Genomic DNA, 20424 nt, shown 5'->3' on the forward strand with positions numbered 1-20424 from the left:
CATTATCTAGGCTTTGTCCGTGTCACGTCATCCGCGACGCCAGCTAATCCCGCGAGCCGTCCTCTACATCGTTCCCTGGGTGTTCAGCTCACCCGGCCTCGGGTGCTCCCCACTGGTCCCAGCAACGGACGCGGACCTAAAAGATAAAGAACATGGCCGGCAGACAACTATGCGAACAGGAGGGTCACTCGCTCTCCTCCGGACTGGGTCTGACCCTACAGCTAACAGTGCATTGTACATCAGGGACTCACAGCTTTTCGGCCAGAAGCTTCTGCCACTGCGTCCCAACAGCTTCCAATGCACTGTTCCGGCGTCTCTGGCCAGCCCTCAAGTCCATCCTGCCGCCGCTACCGTCGCCACTGCCGCTGCCACCGCTGCCACCGCTGCCACCGCCTCTTGCTTGTCCGCGTCGACCAAACGCTCCTTCCGTTTCTTTTCTCTTTCTTTTCCTTCTCCTTCCCCCTTTACTTCCGGGTCCTGGCCTCCTTAAAAGCCAATCTAGGCGCCAGTTCCAGCACCTGATTGGTTGGCGCCGCGGTCAGCCAACAGTTGTATCCACTATTACTTGTTAACGTAAAAAAACATAATACATGCAATAACTCAAATCATAATGAACATAATTAGGAATGATAAGAATCCAAAACTAAAATAAATGAATAAATAAGTATGCAACTAAACCAAATCCAACACAGCACATAACAGAAAATATAAAACAAGTAGTGGATCACACTCGTGACTTATATCTCAATTTTAGAGAGACATATGCTGCCATTGAGGCAAAGTGTTTCCTGGGAGCTCTGCACTTATTTCAGCAAGACAATAACAGACTCCCCTCTGCATGACTTGCAACAGCGTCCAGATCTGTTTCTTATTAAAAATCTATGGCTCCATCTTGAAGGAGACTCAAACACCAATGTTCATGGACTGTCGAGTAGCTGAAATCTTCTACTCAGCAGGTTGACACAGATTCATCTTCACCAACAATTACTATTCTCAGTAAACAGATGATTAAAAGGTTTTGTTAAAAAGAAAGGTGATGTTAAACAATGGTGAACATGTCTTGATCCCAATCAATTTTTTTTTAATATGTTGCTGCCATCAAATTCTAGATTTGTTCATATGTGGTCATATTGGTTGGTGAAGACACTGAAAAGCATCAATCAGACTTGTTTCTGTTAAATAAGGTTCAAAAGAGTTAACAAATTACAGATCTGCATTTTTATTGCATTTAAGAATATTTCCTATCGTTTATGGAATGAGGTTGTATATGATTTGGCTTTTGTACCAAAGATCGCTAGTGAAGAGCTTTGGAAAAGGCCATGAGAGACCACCATTTTAACATCAACTATAGAGCCTACTATAAAGAATCCTTAAAAGAAACTGGATTTACACCATACAATGTTTTAGAATATGCTAAATAAATCACAAATAAAAACAAATCACAAACTTCTTCTTTCAGCTGATGGTTAATTTCAATTTTTCAGAACACCACACCAGGCATTGGCAATTTTGCAAGAAAGATGGAGGTATAAGACATTCCTAATGACTTAAAGTCTGAATGAAATTATTTCACTGTAATGATTGTTCGTGTGGTTGTTCCAGCTAATGTCTGTTTAAGTGTAACTCAAAAGGTCGAAAGGAGAACAGCCACAATCAGTTGCAAAAAGGCTCTTATATTTTCTTTCTTTTAAAAAAAAAACACAATTATTCCCTGATTATTGTTGCAGATTGTATCTACCCCTCCATAGGAAGGCACTATGAATGTTTCAGATGTCCTTGGATTTTCATCAGCTGGATTTGACTGATGGTTGGATAACATTTATATTAACGCAAGCCTCGTTCCTGACTGAGAAGTATGGGGTAACTGTAAAGCACATTTCCCACATTGTATTCAGTCATTCACGTAAAGTCCATTCTAACTTTGTACAGCCTTGTACAGCATATGAAAAAAATCAGTTGTATGTATTTTCACTCCTGAAATTACTGAGGCAGAAATCTCTGCCTGGCTCATGCCTCCGCTCCACATTGTTCCTTCATTGGTGATTTCATATCCAGGTAACTGTTCAACAGAAAGCATTTGGTGTTACAGTACCTAATATTTATACTGAAAGTCATTGTTCTTAACTGCCGTCTCGCTTTTAAAACCAATTAGGCATCTAGCAGAGTACTAAAGGTAGAGATAGCCTACCCAGTAGACAATGTTGAACAGCAAGAAAGAGGTGGGAAAAAAGACACGAGAGTATGCATCCAGTTCGAGAAGATCTATGTGAACACGTCCTTTTCTCCACCCGCCTCCTTTACACTCCTCGAAGCAACAGAAGAAGCTCTGGCAGTCTTTTCCATCCAGACACTCATAGATGCAGGTGTCCTCAAAGTCCTGCCAGTACAAGGAATTGTTTAAAGCGATGACGGTATGTGGTGGAGGTCTCACATCCAGGACAGAGTAGTTCTGAAAAATCAAAAAGGCAGAGGTTATGAAGGTTTTTCCACGCATCACATCAGACAATTGCTTTACTCTCCAAAAGCTTCTTGTTTCCCAGGAAGCTGGACAGTAACATGTAACGATCTTTTGTATCGTATAATTTGTGAACATGTATTCCAAGGGACAGCTACTTTAGATAATTTTGAATCACAGAAATAAAAAAGTTTAAATCAATAGATTTAAATCAATAGATTTACGTGGGTCCCCCTTCCGACGGGCTCACCACCCGTGGGAGGGGCCAAGGGGGTCGGGTGCCATGTGAGCTGGGTAGCAGCCGAAGGCGGAGGCCTTGGCGGTCTGATCCTCGGCTACTGAAGCTAGCTCTTGGGACGTGGAATGTCACCTCTCTGTTGGGGAAGGAGCCGGAGCCGGAGCTGGTGCGCGAGGCTGAGCGGTTCCGGCTAGATATAGTCGGACTCACCTCGACGCACGGCTTGGGCTCTGAAACCAGTCCTCTTGAGAGGGGTTGGACTCTCTTCCACTCTGGAGTTGCCCGTGGTGAGAGGCGCAGAGCAAGTGTGGGCATACTTATTGCCCCCCGGCTGTGTGCCAGTACATTGGGGTTTGAACGAGAGGGTAGCCTCCCTCCGCCTTCGGGTGGGGGGACGGGTCCTGACTGTTGTTTGTGCCTATGTGCCAAACAGCAGTTCAGAGTACCCACCCTTTTTGGAGTCTCTGGGGGAGGCACTGGAGAATGCTCCTACCGGAGACTCCCTCGTTCTGCTGGGGGACTTCAGTGCTCACGTGGGCAATGACAGTGAGACCTTGAGGGGTGTGATTGGGAGGAACGGCCCCCCCGATCTGAATCAGAGTGGTGTTATGTTGTTGGACTTCTGTGCCAGTCATGGACTGTCCATAACGAACACCATGTTCAGGCATAAGGGTGTCCATATGTGCACTTGGCACCAGGACACCCTTGGCTGCAGTTCGATGATCGACTTTGTGGTTGTATCATCGGACTTGCGGCCATAGATCCTGGACACTCGGGTGAAGAGAGGGGCGGAGCTGTCAACTGATCACCACCTGGTGGTGAGTTGGCTCTGCTGGTGGGGGAGGATGCCGATCAGACCTGGCAGGACCAAACGTATTGTGAGGGTCTGCTGGGAGTGTTTGTCAGAATCCCCTGTCAGAAGGAGCTTTAACTCCCACCTCCGGCAGAGCTTCAATCGGGCACGGCCCACTGGGAGGAGACCCCGGGGAAGACCCAGGACACGTTGGAGAGACTATGTCTCTCGACTGGCCTGGGAACGCCGGGGGAGGTGGGGGACATTGAGTCCGAATGGGCCATGTTTCGTGACTCCATTGCCGAGGCGGCTGATCGGAGTTGTGGCCGTAAGGTGGTCGGTGCCTGTCGTGGCGGCAACCCTCGAACCTGCTGGTGGACACCAGTGGTGAGGGAAGCCGTCAAGCGAAGAAGGAGCCCTTAATGGGCCTTTTTGGCCAGTGGGACCCTGGAAGCAGCTGATAGGTACCGGCAGGCCAGACGGGCTGCGGCTTCGGCGGTTGCTGAGGCAAAAACTCGGGCCTGGGAGGAGTTCGGTGAGACTATGGAGAACGATTTCCAGACGGCCTCGAAGAGATTCTGGTCTACCATCCGGCGTCTCAGGGGGGGGAAGCGACTCACAGTCAACACTGTGTACAGTGGGGACGGGGCTTTGCTGACCTCAACTAGGGATGTTGTGAGTCGGTGGGGGGAGTACTTCGAGGAACTCCTCAATCCTACCAACACGTGCTCGGAAGAGGCAGAGTCGGAGAGCCATTTCTGGGGCTGAGGTTGCCGAGGTGGTCAAAAAGCTCCTTGGTGGCAAGGCTCCGGGGGTGGATGAGGTCCGTCCTGAGTTTCTCAAGGCTCTGGATGTTGTAGGGCTGTCTTGGCTGACACGCCTCTGCAGCATCGCGTGGACATCGGGGACAGTGCCTCTGGACTGGCAGATCGGGGTGGTGGTCCCCCTCTTTAAAAAGGGGTATAGGGGTATCACACTCCTCAGCCTCCCTGGTAAGGTCTATTCGGGGGTACTGGAGAGGAGGATCCGTCGGATAAACGAGCCTCGGATTCAGGAGGTGCAGTGTGGCTTTCGTCCTGGCCGTGGAACAGTGGACCAGCTCTATACCCTCGGCAGGATCCTGGAGGGTGCATGGGAGTTCGCCCAACCAGTCTACATGTGTTTTGTGGACTTGGAGAAAGCGTTCGACCGTGTCCCTCGTGGAGTCCTGTGGGGGGTGCTCCGGGAATATGGAGTGCCGGACCCCTCGGTCTCTGTATGACCGGTGCCAGAGTTTGGTCCGCATTGCTGGCAGTAAGTCGGATACGTTTCCGGTGAGGGTTGGACTCCGTCAGGGCTGCCCTTTGTCACGATTCTGTTCCTAACTTTTATGGACAGAATTTCTAGGCGGAGCCAGGGCGTTGAGGGTGTCCGATTTGGCAAACTCAGAATCGGGTCTCTGCTTTTTGCGGATGATGTGGTTCTGTTAGCGTCGTCAGGCCGTGACCTTCAGCTCTCACTGGAGCGATTCGCAGCCGAGTGTGAAGCGGCTGGGATGAGAATCAGCACCTCCAAATCTGAGACTATGGTTCTCAGCCGGAAAAGGGTGGAATGCTATCTCCGGGTCGGGAATGAGATCCTTCCCCAAGTGGAGGAGTTCAAGTATCTCGGGGTCTTGTTCACGAGTGAGGGACGAATGGAGCGTGAGATTGACGGGCGGATCGGTGCGGCATCTGCAGTGTTGCGGGCTCTGCACCGACCCGTCGTGGTGAAGAAGGAGCTGAGCCAGAAGGCGAAGCTCTCTATTTACTGGTCAATCTACGTTCCCATCCTCACCTATAGTCACGAGCTGTGGGTAGTGACCGAAAGAACAAGATCGTGAATACAAGCGGCCGAAATGGACTTCCTCCGCAGGGTGTCTGGGCTCTCCCTTAGAGATAGGGTGAGAAGCTCAGTCATCCGGGAGGGGCTCGGAGTAGAACCACTGCTCCTCCGCTTTGAGAGGAGTCAGATGAGGTGGCTCGGGCATCTGCTTAGGATGCCCCCTGGACGCCTCCCTGGGGAGGTGTTCCGGGCACGGCCCACTGGGAGGAGACCCCGGGGAAGACCCAGGACACGTTGGAGAGACTATGTCTCTCGGCTGGCCTGGGAACGCCTCGGGGTCCCCCCGGAAGAGCTGGAGGAAGTGGCCGGGGACAGGGACGTCTGGGTTTCTCTGCTCAAGATGCTGCCCCCGCGACCCGACCCCCGGATAACATGGATGGATGATGAATAAATCTATTGATTTCTGTAATTGTTTTTGTGCCCTACTGTAAGTAGTTAAAGGCCTTCACTTGAATAAAGGTGACGAAAACCTAAACACTCTGCATGGTTACCTGCACAAGTTGAGTTGAGCTTCAATTAGAGTTCCACCTGGTCATTTATTTTAACTATTGTCTTTAATTCCAGTATACATTTACAGGAGGGGATTTGAGTTTTTGACTGAAGTGTGTTCAACATCACTGTGGGAGAACATTGTACACGGTTAGGGGGCAGCATGACCAGCATCTCAGAGACAAGCAAGACACACAACCATGGAAATTTTAGAGTCACCAATTAACCTAACATGCATGTTTTTGGACAGTGGGAGGAAGCTTGAGTATCCAGAAAGAACCCACAGGGAGAACATGTAAACTTCACACAGAAGGGCCCCAGCTGGGATTTGAACCTGGAACCCTCTTGCTGTGATGGTGCTAATCACCACACCACCGTGCAGCTCTGGTCTGGTTTTGAGAAGCTCAGTTTATGTGTACTTCAAAAGTCCCGTTTTGGTCTTGTACAATAATCCATTTTATTTATTTTTTGTATCATGAAATGAGGAAATGATAGTGACAGATTAAAACAGGCCTAAACTGCAGATTGAGACTGTGTTTAATGAGTTTAAAACTGGTTATCACTGAAAGCTCTAGTTTTGCACTACAGCTGCATGAGTTTATTTAATTGTTAAATTATGACAGTGGATGAATGAAAATAGTTATTGGTATAACTGTGACTCAGTCCATTAGCTCATGCTTGCAGTAAGTCCATCACTTCAGTTCAAAATGATTTGTCTCATAGTGTGCTATAAAATATTAGAATACCACTGTGATCCTCAGGGGATCATTTCTGAAAACAATGTAAGTAAATTCAGGTGTGCACTGTATGATTTTATTAGTAGAGTTAAGAGGGCTAATGATTGATTATCAAAATGTACATGAGTCCTGGTTAAATTTGAATCATATATTTATCCTCTCCTTTACTAAGAACTATCTGTGTCATTATATTTTAGTAGCGTGTGGAGCAGAGGCAGAGCACATGACATGAAACGTGAAAACTGTACAGCTGAACTGACAACTCGTGAGTTGATTCAAGCTAAATATGATTTTAGTTATTTACAGAGGAGCTCTAAAGTGCAACTTCAAGCAATGTTGAGGATAAAGTTCTCTGTGAACTCTGCAAAAGAAGTTTGCAAAAATGACCTTACAGCAGATAAACAATGTCGTGGCTCCATTAAAAGTAAACGCCAACTCAGTGAAACACCCTAGATTTGGAATATTTTCATTTGCAATAATAACATCTGATGAGATTTGGGGGATTTCTGGGCAGGACATGAGATGACAGTGAGCATCCTACATGTCACCGTGATGCCGTGTTCCCTAAAATAGTTAGTGTTATCATAAAGGCTTACAAAGACCACCGTCACATCATCTCAACCCTAACCACTTTTCTCTCTTCCATCCTGTGATAACAAAACCCCGACAGTATCACAGAAAAGCTACTGCCACAAAATGCAACAATAATCCTGTACATAAGGCCATCACCTCATCTACATTTTATCTTTTCCCTTCAAGTTCACTCCAGTGATTTTAAAGATCTTGCTTAAAATATAAAATAACACACCAAAGCTTGACTTACTGTTCTTTTAGGTTCCAAGCAGCAGGGCCGTTGAACACTGTATGAGTAGTAATTCAATGTTGCATACTCCATCAGGGCAGCAAAGACAAACAGGAAGCAAACTGTAACAAATAGATCCATGGCGGTGACATAAGACACTCTGGGTAATGACGTCCTGGCCACACTGCTGAGCGTGGTCATGGTCAGTACTGTTGTTATACCTGAAAGACAGAAGAAAGTACAAACTTGTCACAGCCACATCTCACACATAAAAACTCGAAATCAACATTTTCATTTTAAAGTGACAATAAGGTGCATTTAAGGTTTAACTTTGTGTTTCTTTTTGATGATATGAGTAGCTTCAACTCAAACTCTGTGCAGTTCACTTTGAGATTGATGCATCTTCTATTGAAATTACATAAATATCTCAAAATGGATGTGAGCCAAAAGTGCAGGATTTATGACAGAAAAACGGGGCAAACAACAGACACACACACAAACATTATCTGATCATCGTTTGAGCTGGTTCAACAGTGGACCAAAAGGATGAAGATTAGACAAGCTGGCTGGATGCATGACTGTGTGGTGTGAACCTCAAGATCTGTAATACTCATTTTAAACTCAGAGACCTAAGAGATGCTCGCAGTTTCAAGATTGTCCTCACACCAAATACTTACCTGTTGGTCATTTGTTCGTGCAGGCTGAAATTATCTTTACTCCCGTTTGTAGAATATGGGACCTCTAGTGTTCATACGAGCTGCTGCATGTAAAGTGTGAAGATTTATGAATTTTTTAATGGAGGTAGCAATAGCATTTTTAAAAGCTCTTAACACTAACCAAGCAATTTGGATATCTAACCTGAAAATGAAGTTTTTGGCTAGACCTGACAAATTCTAATGTGTTTTGTTTATGATTTAGTAACCAAGGCAACCAGTAAAATGTGATGGGACAACTTGCTCTTTTTGGAATATACTCATATGAGCGTGTCCACATCAGAGCAGATGTTATTCTCAAGTGTTTTTTGAAGACCACGACTGTGGTGCAATATGAGTCTAATCTAACTTTTTCAATGGTAATTGGACTGTACTTGTATAGCGCATTTCTAGTCTAGCTGGCCACTCAAAGTGCTTTTAGACTACATGCCCTATTCACCAACACACATACAGCACATCTTAGTCCATATACAATAGCTTCATCTACGCAGTCACACACATAAATACATCGATGAAGGCATCTGTAGGCAACATAGGCAACATGTGGCCTGGGGGAGCCGGGAGTTGAACCACTGACCTTCAAATTGGTAGAGCACTGCTCTTCCTCCTTCCCCCTCTTCCTCTTCCTTACACTGTTTTTATTGCGGTAAAGTGTTTTTTAACATTTCACATAGTAATTGATTTCTAGCTAACAATAAGGTGATTGATTTTTGAGGTGATCAACATGTGCTTTTGGCAAATGAAGATGAAATGGAACTGCAGAACTTGGAGATAATCCTTTTTCAGTTTATCATTGTGGGCGACTTCTTTCACATTGCACAAGGTTATCTGATCCATAGTTAATATAAGAATATTGATTAATGCAGCTTTTGGTTTCCCTTGGTCAATTACCTACAATATGCCTTTTTAATCCATAACAGCATGTCACTGATGTGACAAACTATCACTCAGGAAGTTAATGACATATTTCCTGTTTCAGATGATTTCATTTTTTTTATTCCCATCTCTTCCCTCAATGAGCTTGAAAGAGCACCTGAGACAAAAAACAAAAACAAAACAACAACATGTTACTGTTTCGTTGAGGTTCCCATGGCAACAAGCTGGCCCAATCTATTTCAGGCGGACATCTCACACTTTTCCTTTAGCCTCTGCCTGCCACAATGATTAGCCTTACCTGCCTTCTGCTGATGCTATAGCACAGATTCTCAAGTTTTTCTTCAACTAAACAAAAGATTGAACAGCAGGTGAAACTCTCAGAAGCCAAATATTATAAAATGTGCCAAATATTCAGTAAGTGTTCATTTAACATTGTGATTATAAAAAATTAAGCATGTATAGTGTATGGTAACTTTACCATAAGGGGCTTTACCTTTACCTCCTTTAACTTTACTGACTTGACTTACCAAATATCTTCACAGTCTGCATCTATTCATCATCTTTATTCCTCATCCTGATTACACTGCACCTTGATCTGCGTGCTTTTGAGCAAAGATGACAGATGAAAGAGAACAGTAGGTTTTCTTTGTTTGTGTAGAGATACAGTATTGAACATTTTGCTGAATGACATGGCAACGGGGCAGTGTGTGACACTGTAATGTGAGAAGTGGCTCCTGAAGAATTTTGCCTGTTTATCCCCAGCACCAAATGTGCAAAAATCATATACTTGTTTGCAAAATATATACTCTCTTAAAAGATAAAATTGCAGCTGTTTAACAGGATTTTTTGATGATTTTGGTCCATTCCCTTACTAAAGGCCTGGGTAAAGAGAACTTCACTCACACAGAAGAATAATGGATTGAATGAAAACACAGAATATGTAATGTCAGTTACCTTGACAAATTCCATTGGACTGCACAACAGAGAGCATGCACACACAAAACGTACAACAAAACAAAAGAGGCAAATTGAATGACCCAAGTGAAAAGAAAACATCCAAGCATGTCTGCTAAACAGAGATCAAGAAAAAAATGAATTCAAAGTAAAGCACGAGTCAAATGTGCAAATGTAAACTATTTAAGAAGCACCTTGAGATGATTGCAATTTCAATATTTTCAATAAAACTAAAATCTACAATACCCAAAGCTGTTCTGGCTGGAGTGGCATCCTTTTTGATCCAGAAGGACACCCAGGAGAGAACCACAGTTAGGATGCAAGGGATGTAAGTTTGGATGGTGAAGTAGCCCATTCTTCTACTCAAGTCAAAGTATACTGTCATCACTACATAGTCACCTGTGGGTGGAAAATAAAACAACAATGTGAATTTTTACAGAAAGATAACCTGTTGTCACTTCATGACTCAGCTGTTTAGTTAAATCTACAGTACTGATGAGAATAAATGCGTAAATAGTCCATAGAACTGCATCGTATTGTAGGAAACGTACTGTGCCTGGTTGTGTCAAGGAAATTTTCTATTTATAGAGGACAACTTTTACTGCAACCTTCTAATAACATCTATGCAGCTACCTCTGTAAATACTACTAATAAGCTTTATATGATGCAACCTAATGCTAGCTGGTCTTAGTTGGTTTATTTTGACCAGTAAAAATAGAGATTAGCATAGCTTGACAGAACAACAGCCCAGTTCCTGCTGTTGCTGCCTTGGACAACAACTGCACTAGATCTTCATTATCTTAACACTTGCACACTTGCTGCAACAGACTATATTTGCAAGGGAGAACATTTGCATTATGGAACACACCGCTCGAACAGAAAATGCTGTCATCACTCAACTGATTACTCAATGCTGGTTTGCTATGTGTAAGCACACAGTAATGAGGCACTGAGCAAGCTTTGATATGTGTGAATTACCAAATTGAGTCTTTTTGTGCTAATCATGAAATCGTGTGAATTGAAATGTATACTGTATTAATTCCAAAGGGAAAATATAATGCTGCAGTGTATAAATTTCACATTTTTTTAAGGTGTGAGCTCTGCATAGTTGGAGGCAGTTGAGTGGCATGCTGAGAGTTGTAGTAAACATCTCTGGACTATTAAACATAAAAAAAATCAATCTGATACCCCATTCACCTTAAAGCCTGCGATCTTTTTCATCCTTGACCACACATTTCTTATGTTGTTCTACAGAAGCATGCTTTCTAGCTTATTTTCTGTACACTTTCTTGCCCTTTGTTATCTCCTTTTTCAGATGTTATTGAACAGTCCTCAATGATTTTCTGTCCCCCCCCCCCCATGTTCAGGAGTTTTTTAAAACACCAAGAGAAATCTGGTATGTCGATAGAATTTGTTTGTCAAATTTTTCCCAAAGTCAGTAATTAAGCATTCAACCTCATTGTGTATTTTTCCTTATTCAAAAGCAGCTGTAAACACAAGTGAACACTTTTTAAAAATTATGCCTACTCATTTGTTACTTTTGCGCTCTGTGATTGTTTCTCACCTCCTTTTAGTTGAGTTGCTTATCTCACTGGTCTGTTCCTACCATTCAAATCTGTCTGTAAACAGTCAGTACTCACTTTTTACATAAACTCCCTGGTTGCTGTTGTTCTCCGCCAGGAAGCCTAAATACCTTTGACAGAATCTCACTGACGATTCATCTTTCTGGGTTTCTAGGTAGTGCGTGCCCTTGTTCCTGTTTTTTTTAATGATTTTTTTTATGAACTATAGTGACATGAAAATATGTCACAGCCCTGTTGTATTCATCATTTCAGTTAAGTGCATTTTTAAAACGGCTCTGCAAAGCCTCTATGAACACATAAGTTGAGTCAGCTAAGTGCAAATCACATGAAGCTTCCTGTTCAGGCACATTTCAACAAGTCTTAATATAACCTGACTATGGGAAAACTGAAATTCTGTAAAGTCTAAACAGTTACGCTTTTAGTAAATCAGAAAATCAGTCTGATCAGGTTCTTGAAACAATGAGCAATTTATTATCAGTGGTGGAATGCATCTTTATGAAAGGCCCTCTGCTCAGTGACATGACAGCTCAGCAACAATGTAATAAATAGATTCTATTTATGTTGCACTTTACGGGTCATGCAAATCATACAAGCGCTTTGCAGTGGAAGCTATATTTACCCCTGTCAAAAAACACACAAATAAGTACAAGTCACCACTATCACCATTCCCCACTTAATTAAAATTTCCGATTTGCTGGAAAATTATGCATTGCATATAATACAAACCTTTATTTGAGTTTGCCTCACATAGGATGCTTGTACAAGCAAAACTCAAACTAGTATTTTATTTTAAGTGGTCCTGCAAAAACTGCATGAAAATATGTGCATGAACTGCATTCTAACAACATAGTTGCATTTAAATTGCATTTAATACTTCCATGGTAACCATTGATGTGTGTGATCTTAAAACATTTTTTTCACATGGGAAAGTAAATATATACAGAACCAAAGATGTTGACTACTAATGTCAGTTTAATAAACTGTCAAAATGTTGAATTGAAATGGTTTAAAAGCGGTTCAGAGAAGTTGATGGCAAAGACAGATGGTGAAGAAAAGAGGGTGAGTTGTGTTTTAAGGACTTATATCATCTATTTTTTTCAAGCATCATATAAAAACAAACAGATGACATTAGTAATGAGTAAACAGAAAGTGGTCTGACTAATGGATCTGCCCCCTTATCTCAGGAAGGACTCTACAGGGAAAAAAATTAAATTGACTTGGCATTCTCCAGAAGAGCTTTACAAAAAGGCAAAGTTATTTTTCTTTGATAAATTAAATCAAATCATACAGTGGGGGTAGAAGGTAGGGAGAACCCAATTGGTATGTACTTAATCGTGTATGTTATTTCTTGCCATGTCTACTGCACTTAAGATTTTATTCTACTTTCAGGTTCATTTTATATTCATAATCATCTAACATTCCAAATGGCTTCATTGATCAATTTTAGATATCGCTGACAATCTGCAGCAGTTGTGGCTTGAATAAATGAATGAAGCGGTGATTAAAAAAACTCCCATGCATGTCAACACCTATTTTCAGCCTGTTAACAACAGTTTTATAAATCTTAAATTTATTTATTTTTTGCTTCTTTACCTGCTGTTGTCTGTATTATGTCTGTTGTGTTTCTCAGGCCCATAAAATCAAACTGGTATAGACGCCAGGACTTCTGGTCAGCCGCCTCCACAGAGTTCTTCCTCCACTTGTAAATCATCTCATCTCGTGGGTATCCATCTGCAATTATACAGAGCATGTGTGTGTGACCCTTAGCGCTACATGGCACATCCTAATGATGGATACCCTGTACAGACAGACCTAGGGCCACCCAGAGCAACATTTGTCTTGTGCTGGAGGCTGGTTAATGAAAAGACAGTCTGGAATGAAGACAGAGGAAGAAGGAAAGTAGATTAAATGAAAGCTTTGGTTCAATAATGTTGTGAATCTGTCTTGATGTTGGGTCTAACCTTCACATGGTGCACACAGAGCCTTGGAGCGATTTTACAATTGACCATGTGAGGTTAATGATGGGTTAATGATTCAATTTCTGTTATGGTGCTGTGCTTACCAAACTCTTCTCAAGCCTTAAGAGACACATTGTTATCTTGAGTAAAACAGTTAGCTAAATTATTTAATCTTACTTAATAGCGACCTGATGAAATAGGCTTTCAATTAAAAAAACGTGAACTGTGAGGGAAGGTGTTGCCCAGCGACAACGTGTTTGATGAATGAATTCCATTAACATTTCTTCACATTTACTATTAATGATGTAGTAAGATATTAAGAAATTCATGGCCCAAATAGCAATTAACTGTTGAGAAGAGCAACCCTGAATTGATAACATTTGGAAGACATTTTCATAAAATCTCAGCAATCAGGTCAAGGTGTGACTTTTGATGCATAAGTGAGTGAACATTTCTGAGACTTTGTATTTGTCAGGAAGATGGACAGTTGGACCCAATTTTACATTTATATGCCAGGATACATCCAGTTTTGGTGAATGTGAAGTTATTTGTCTTAGTTCTCATAGATCATTCGTAAGAATTCTGCTGTAAGCTTTTGTGTTTGTATTGTACTTTTATACCACAAGAAGCCTGCAGATTATTTTATCTATTTGTGTGATTTAAAATGAAAATTTACACTGAAAAGCAAGACTCACGCTTTTCCTCTAGTCACTAGTCAAATGCAATAGTATATAAAAACCAGCTCCTCCTTTCTTTTTTCCCCTTTCTGTGTCTGGTCTAGCCTCTGGGTCCTCTCATGTTTTTTCTGTCCTTCTCATGACTTGATGCTCTCTGACCATGAGTTTGTACACTGCCTTGAAAAAGTGTTCATCTCCTTTCATGGTATTATTTTGCTACCTACAACATGGAAAACAAATAAAGAATTTGATGGGTTGATGAACTCAAAACATTGCTTTTGCAGTATGCTTAAAGGTCATGAGGGTATTGGAGATCCATCCCAGTCTCAATTTACTAGAAGACAGGAACAGATTTTCCGAAAGAATATGCCTGTATTTAGCACCATCCATCATTCCTTTAATTCTGACCAATTTCCCAGTTCCAACCAATGATGAAATTTAAGACAGCGTGATAGTGCCATCACCATGCTTCATTGTGGGGACGATATTCTCGACATTTTTATATTCTATATGTTTATAGATATAGATATATGAGGTGAGAAACAAATGAACTACAGTAATTGTGTGAGGTCAAATGAGTAGTTCTCAGACAACCCATTGTCTGTAGGCCTGTTGCCCTCCTCCTTATCAGAATATTCATTGCCATTTTTGTTCATGCTCATCTGGAAAAAGCTAAGGTAACTGTAATACAGATCAAGCCCAGATGTGAGCAATAGTACATTTTCAGCCTTCTGAATGAAGCTTTTGCATTCATTCAATTAGAAAGATATTTTCCCTAATGTCTGCACTCATTCCCTGATGATTGAGCTTTTCCCCCTGACACATTTAATCAGTTCCATTTTCCCAAACGGTCTGAGCGCATTCCTGATTCTGTTGTTACTACTCTTGTCCAATGGTCTTCTTGTCAGCTACTTCTCTGATGAGTCAGTTGGATTGGTTTAACGAAGAGTTCTTTAACACTCTGCCATTTTCCCTCCAGGCACACATTTACAGAAATCTGCCTCCTCCCTATCTCCACCTCCTCTTGACACCAAAGTCAAGTCTCTGCGGGGTCCTATTCTTTCCTCCTTCCTTGGTTCATGTCATACTGAGATGAAACATCAGAGTCATTGTCAAACAAAATAGTTTACATTCACATTTTTTATATCAATAGTAATTTACTTTGAATGAATAAGCATGTTCAACCTTCTTACTGCTTCGCTATTAGGGTATTCAGCTCAGAGAGCATATACGGTACTCAACTGTCTGCCAGTTGTCATTGGAAAGCATATGTCCAAATGGCTGATATTTTTTTTTACTGTTGTGTCTGACAGAGCAGCAGCAATGGCCGATTCTTGTTTGGGAATATGCTGAAACATGTCACTGGTTGAGTTTCAGTGTGTTTTACAGGAGTATATAAGACTATATATTTAGGTCTTGTAGATCATGTTTATTGCCAGTGCTATTGCAGTGTTTGGGAAAAACAAGGTAGTGAGTCTCACAGGTCACACGCAGGGTGTTACTTGTTATTACAGTGTTGGGTCCCTTGTTGTGGGCACAGGTGTTATCAAATCTCAATTTACTTGTTAACAAGTTTTAGCACTGTCTCTCCTCTATTGTAGCATATAACCAATTAGGTTTCCTGCAATGGTAAACATTACACATTTGTCATGTGCAACATAGTTGAAAAAAATCTTCTGCTTGTGATTCAGTTTCATCTTTGCTGTCATTTTTTGATTGTTGTTTTCCAGTTTGGATGTGATTATTTCTGTCAGAGTTTGTGTTTTTGTTCTGCTTTTGTTTTGGTTACTTTCTTTCTTTTCATGTTGTGGCGCCTGGACTTCCTGCTTGGCGTGGTGGTGGCTGCTGCTGTCCTGATTGCTAACTCTACTCACCTGTGGTGGACTCCTGATCTTGGTGTATTTAAGCTCCAGTCTCCTACGTCCTTGTTGCCAAATCGTTGGTTATCCTACGTGGTACTCCGGCCAAATTATGTTTTGCTGTTAAGTCAAGTCCTTCATGCTTTTAAAGTTTAAGAAAACTTTTTTTTTTTTGTTCTGCTCCTCTTCAGAAAGTCCTGCAATAGGCCAGTTTACCTGCTACACCGAGCTACACAGAGTTTCCTGCTTCAACTGGAGCCTCCACGGTGTTTGCCACTGCTGCCACCACCGCTGTCAAGGACACTCACAGAACCCACCAGAGAAGTCCAGTCAGTATTACAGTGTTGCCAAGGATCTGTCCTCACCTTCCCCCGTCTCTGAAGTGTTGTGGAGTCCTGCTCCCGTACACGCGGATATCTCTAACAAAGGCTAGTAACGTTTTCCACAGAACAATCCAAGATATTCTGCATCTTTGGACTACTGTGGGGCAGAGCTTTAGCCTGAGCCGAGGTTTTTAATGCTTAAGACCCCTGTATAAAATCTAACTGTGTCACAGTTCATTGCAGAGATCAGAGGTGAGTTTGAACTAAGTGGTCCAGGGGATGACATTTCTAGACGATTATAAAGTCTATGTCAAGGATACCACTGGCGTGTCACTGACGTGTCACTGACATCTCTGTGGAACCTTGGCTACTGACTCCGGGGGGGAATGGTGAAGCACTACAGGAAGTATTCCTTAAAACATTATCAGAGCCTTTAAAGGATGAATTAGCTTTACGTGACCCTCCAACTAATCTCAATACTACAATTTCTTTAGCAATTAGACTGGACAATTGGATGAGAGAAAGGAGACGTGAGAGGACTTCCCACACTCACTCAGCTCCACGTATCGTCTTCCACAGTCTCATCAGGTTGAACTTCCCTCTCCTCCTGAGCCACAGAGCAACTTTCTTTTTTCCAATTGGTATTATATTAATGACACTAATTTAATTTTGAAATAATTTTATTTAATCTTATTATAATTGGCTTGAATTAAACTGTATCTTTCTATCTGTTGTAATTTGGTGCTTTATAAATTGGACTGAAATGGTTCCATCTTCGCTCAGGATTGGAAGAAGTTGAACAAGTTAAAAGTCCAGAACACATTCCACCACTTTCGCAAACTGTCCTAACTAATTAATATGACCATTTGAATATAAAAACTCCTTAAACTTACACTCTTCTCTGCTTTCAATCTTACTTTGACTTTCTTTGGATGTGGTGCACTAGAAGAGATTCTGAAATGAGTTTGCTATTACTAGCAGCCTTTTTCCCATGGGATTTGACCACAGCTGTTACAACATAAAATAATGCAGCTTTACTGTAAGTATTTTAAATCAACATTAAGAGTTTTACCTCTTTTCTGCCACATCCTTGATACAGCATTTTTAGAATATGTTATAAAACATCAAATTGTTTCCTTCACCTCATGATATGAGACTGTAAATACAGTTTGTCTTAATAAACAAAGCCAACGGAGTCTACAAGCTGTGCTAATTATCTATTATTATTACACTCTGCTGACTTTTGTACTTGTGTGCTGTTCAGATTATTCCAGTCCCCAGAGGCATGAAAGCTTTAAAGATAAACAAATCTGACTTGATCAGAAAACTGAGATGTTGCCATGGGAACCAGTTGAATGTCCTTTGGCAAGGAAATGGATTACAGAAGGATGGGTCCGCAGACAAGGCCGTCCAGCGATTAGGTTCTAAGCCCTAATAGGCTGCACAGAGTGCAGTCGTAGTGAATGATTCTGTGATGGCACTATAGAGCCACAGGAGAAGACACATTACCCATGCTGCTTCATTTCTCAAAGCATCACCTGGATCCGCTCCAAACACCAAAAAAACAGGAACACATTTTGCAGCGGAAATTTGATAGCACAGTTCTGTACTAATGATATATAATCATTAAATAATTATAAGTACTTTTTTTTTTTTACACCTAAATGCACTCTCTGATTATTATTATTGATCAGTCTGAATGAACTTTTACGAAGTCATACAGCCTCCCCAATGATGGCTCGCAGATTAAAATGTTTTGATGCAGGTTTTGACAAATGAGCAAACATTATGTGGATCTCTACAGTGGCTGGCAGCACAGTAATCAGTCTTTTTCTTCCAGGTGGGAGGAAGCATCTGCTCTGCAGACACTTTAAGGGACATTTGTAAAGTCACTGAAATGGTTCCCATATTTACAGACATGGTACTTGGCTCATTTACTGCAGTTCAGTGTCATAGATTAATACAAATAAAAAAGCATGATTAAATTCAAGATTTTTTAGGCATGCACATTAGGTACAATGGGCTACTGTATATAGCCATGCACCCTGCATACATAAGCATATAAATACAGTATACTAAACTCAAACTGATAAGACATTATACTGTGTGTGTTTGTTTCTGTCTCTTAAGAACTTTTGTGTCCAAAAGTAAGGAGTAAGGACATGCCTACTCATGTTGATGTGTTCAATATCTTAGTCCAAATATTTTAATAATTAGTTTCTTTATGGTACTTTAATTTCTAATCTATAATTTTTCAGATAATTAACTCGTCATATTTTAACTAGAGCCATCAGTTCACATGGGTGAAAGGAGGGTGTTATTGTAATTGAAAACATATATTCACAGATTAACAGAGAAGCAGATTTCCCATGGGGCATGTGCTGCTTGTGTTTAGGTATACAACTCCATGCAATTTTTAAATCCAATTACACATTACATTTAAATGTCCTCTTCATATCTGAATGGCAAAAAGATCAAAAGGTAGTGACAGAAAAAGAACAGCAACTTATCTTTCAACTCAACAGGAAACTCAAATTCTGAAAATAAATAAACAAATGTTTGTATCAGAGGGATATTACAGAAGCAGACTTGTACTTCACCAAGCAATGCGTACTCACAGCTGGAGAAGATGAGCGGACATGAGTGTTCATCCATTGGAAAGTTGTGTAGCTGCAGCTGGCACTCTGCATTTATAGTCAACCTGTAAAAAAAAAATGGAATGAAAGCAACAGACCAATTTTGTAATAAGCCTCTGCTGCTTTGCAAACTAATTAAGGTATTGTGTGTAAGCAAAAGGTGTAAATTGATGTTGTGCAAATGTTCAAAGCGAGATATTTATATCTACATGTACTCAGTACTACATGTACTGAGTACTACAAATACTCAGAGGTCTCACTTTTCATTCACTTTGAATAAGGTCACGTCTTGTGTTGCCTATTTGAATTATGGATTTGCTGATTCGCTTAGCTTGTGGTGGACAATAGAGAATAGTTCATCTTTTCAAGCAGTAGTGCAGACACCAGCTTCCCAAACTGCATCACTGATTTCATGAGTGTTTGTTGAGACAGTTCCAAACATCAGGCTCGTCCAGTGTAACATTATTGCATCAAGTCTGTGTGAATCCTGCCTAAAGAGCAGTGCATAAATATTTTGAAGCATCTAGTGGCAAAGTTGCAGACTGCAACAAACTCAATAACCTTTGGCTCAACCTCCCTTCTCCAAAGGGGAAATTACAATGTCTGCTAAGAAGTACAGTAAAAATGAGGTTTGTTAGTTTGAGGCTACTGTATGAACATGGTGGACTTTGTTTTAAAGCATATTAATGTGATTCTAAACTGATGTGTATTATTTAAACCCATTGATTTTACTTCAGGAGTGCAGGCCCCTACATAATGAGCGTTTGGTAACAAACAGAATTTCTGGGGGAAATGGAAAAAAGAAAAAAAGACAAAGGAGCAGATGTGTTGCTGTTGTGAAGACGTTTGGGTTGAACAAGAAGTGGTTTATATCAACTGCTTTATTGAAATCAAAGAAGACATTTTGTTTATCAGTCTGGTAAACTGAACTGAAGTTTGAAGTTTTCTGTCAAGTTTTCTCCAATAAGATCTTGAGATTGAACCGTGCTGTCTGGTTTAGGTGTGATTATAAACAGTTCATACATTAATGCTGATAAAAGAGAATATGTGATGGATATGGATATGGATGTGACTCCAATGTCATTTCTGTTTACTTCTCTCTATAAACTGTACATATGAAGTTTGTTCGTATGTTCTGTTATTTTTCTGTTAATTTTCCCCATATTGATTCCTGCAAGAGAACATCCGACTGAGGCAGGCAGGATTGAAGAATCCACTGGGAAGATGAATGTGCTGGATCCTTAGTTTATACTCTACCTCTGGATTTTAACAAACATATGATAAAAAAAAGCTTCCGTCTTACTTATCTGTCCTAACTAAAAACTAACCACATATCTGAAAAGTATGATGACTTGATGGCTAAATTGTATGTCATTCAAAGGGAAACTGACCTTTCACAGTAAAGATATTTGAAAAGGGAATACAAGTGACATCACTGCTCTGATAGCCACACCATTTTCTTATATAG

The 20424-nt window shown here is 41.3% G+C and overlaps 1 protein-coding gene across 1 annotated transcript in view; it reads right to left on the reverse strand.

Moving 5' to 3' along the window:
• Window positions 1-1465: 1465 nt before the first annotated feature.
• Window positions 1466-20424, reverse strand: part of gabrg3 (gamma-aminobutyric acid type A receptor subunit gamma3) — a 68089-nt gene continuing 49130 nt past the window's right edge. Inside the window, exons 5-9 of the mRNA XM_072388749.1 lie at window positions 18939-19021; window positions 13097-13234; window positions 10167-10319; window positions 7399-7598; window positions 1466-2449 (exon numbers count right to left, since the gene is read on the reverse strand). Coding sequence (XP_072244850.1) covers window positions 2168-2449; window positions 7399-7598; window positions 10167-10319; window positions 13097-13234; window positions 18939-19021 — 856 coding nt within the window. The 3' untranslated portion in view covers window positions 1466-2167. The remainder of the gene's footprint in view (window positions 2450-7398; window positions 7599-10166; window positions 10320-13096; window positions 13235-18938; window positions 19022-20424) is intronic.

Source organism: Leuresthes tenuis, unplaced genomic scaffold (assembly GCF_036924035.1).
Source record: "Leuresthes tenuis unplaced genomic scaffold, fLeuTen1.0.hap1 SCAF_7, whole genome shotgun sequence".
Classification (NCBI taxonomy): domain Eukaryota; kingdom Metazoa; phylum Chordata; class Actinopteri; order Atheriniformes; family Atherinopsidae; genus Leuresthes; species Leuresthes tenuis.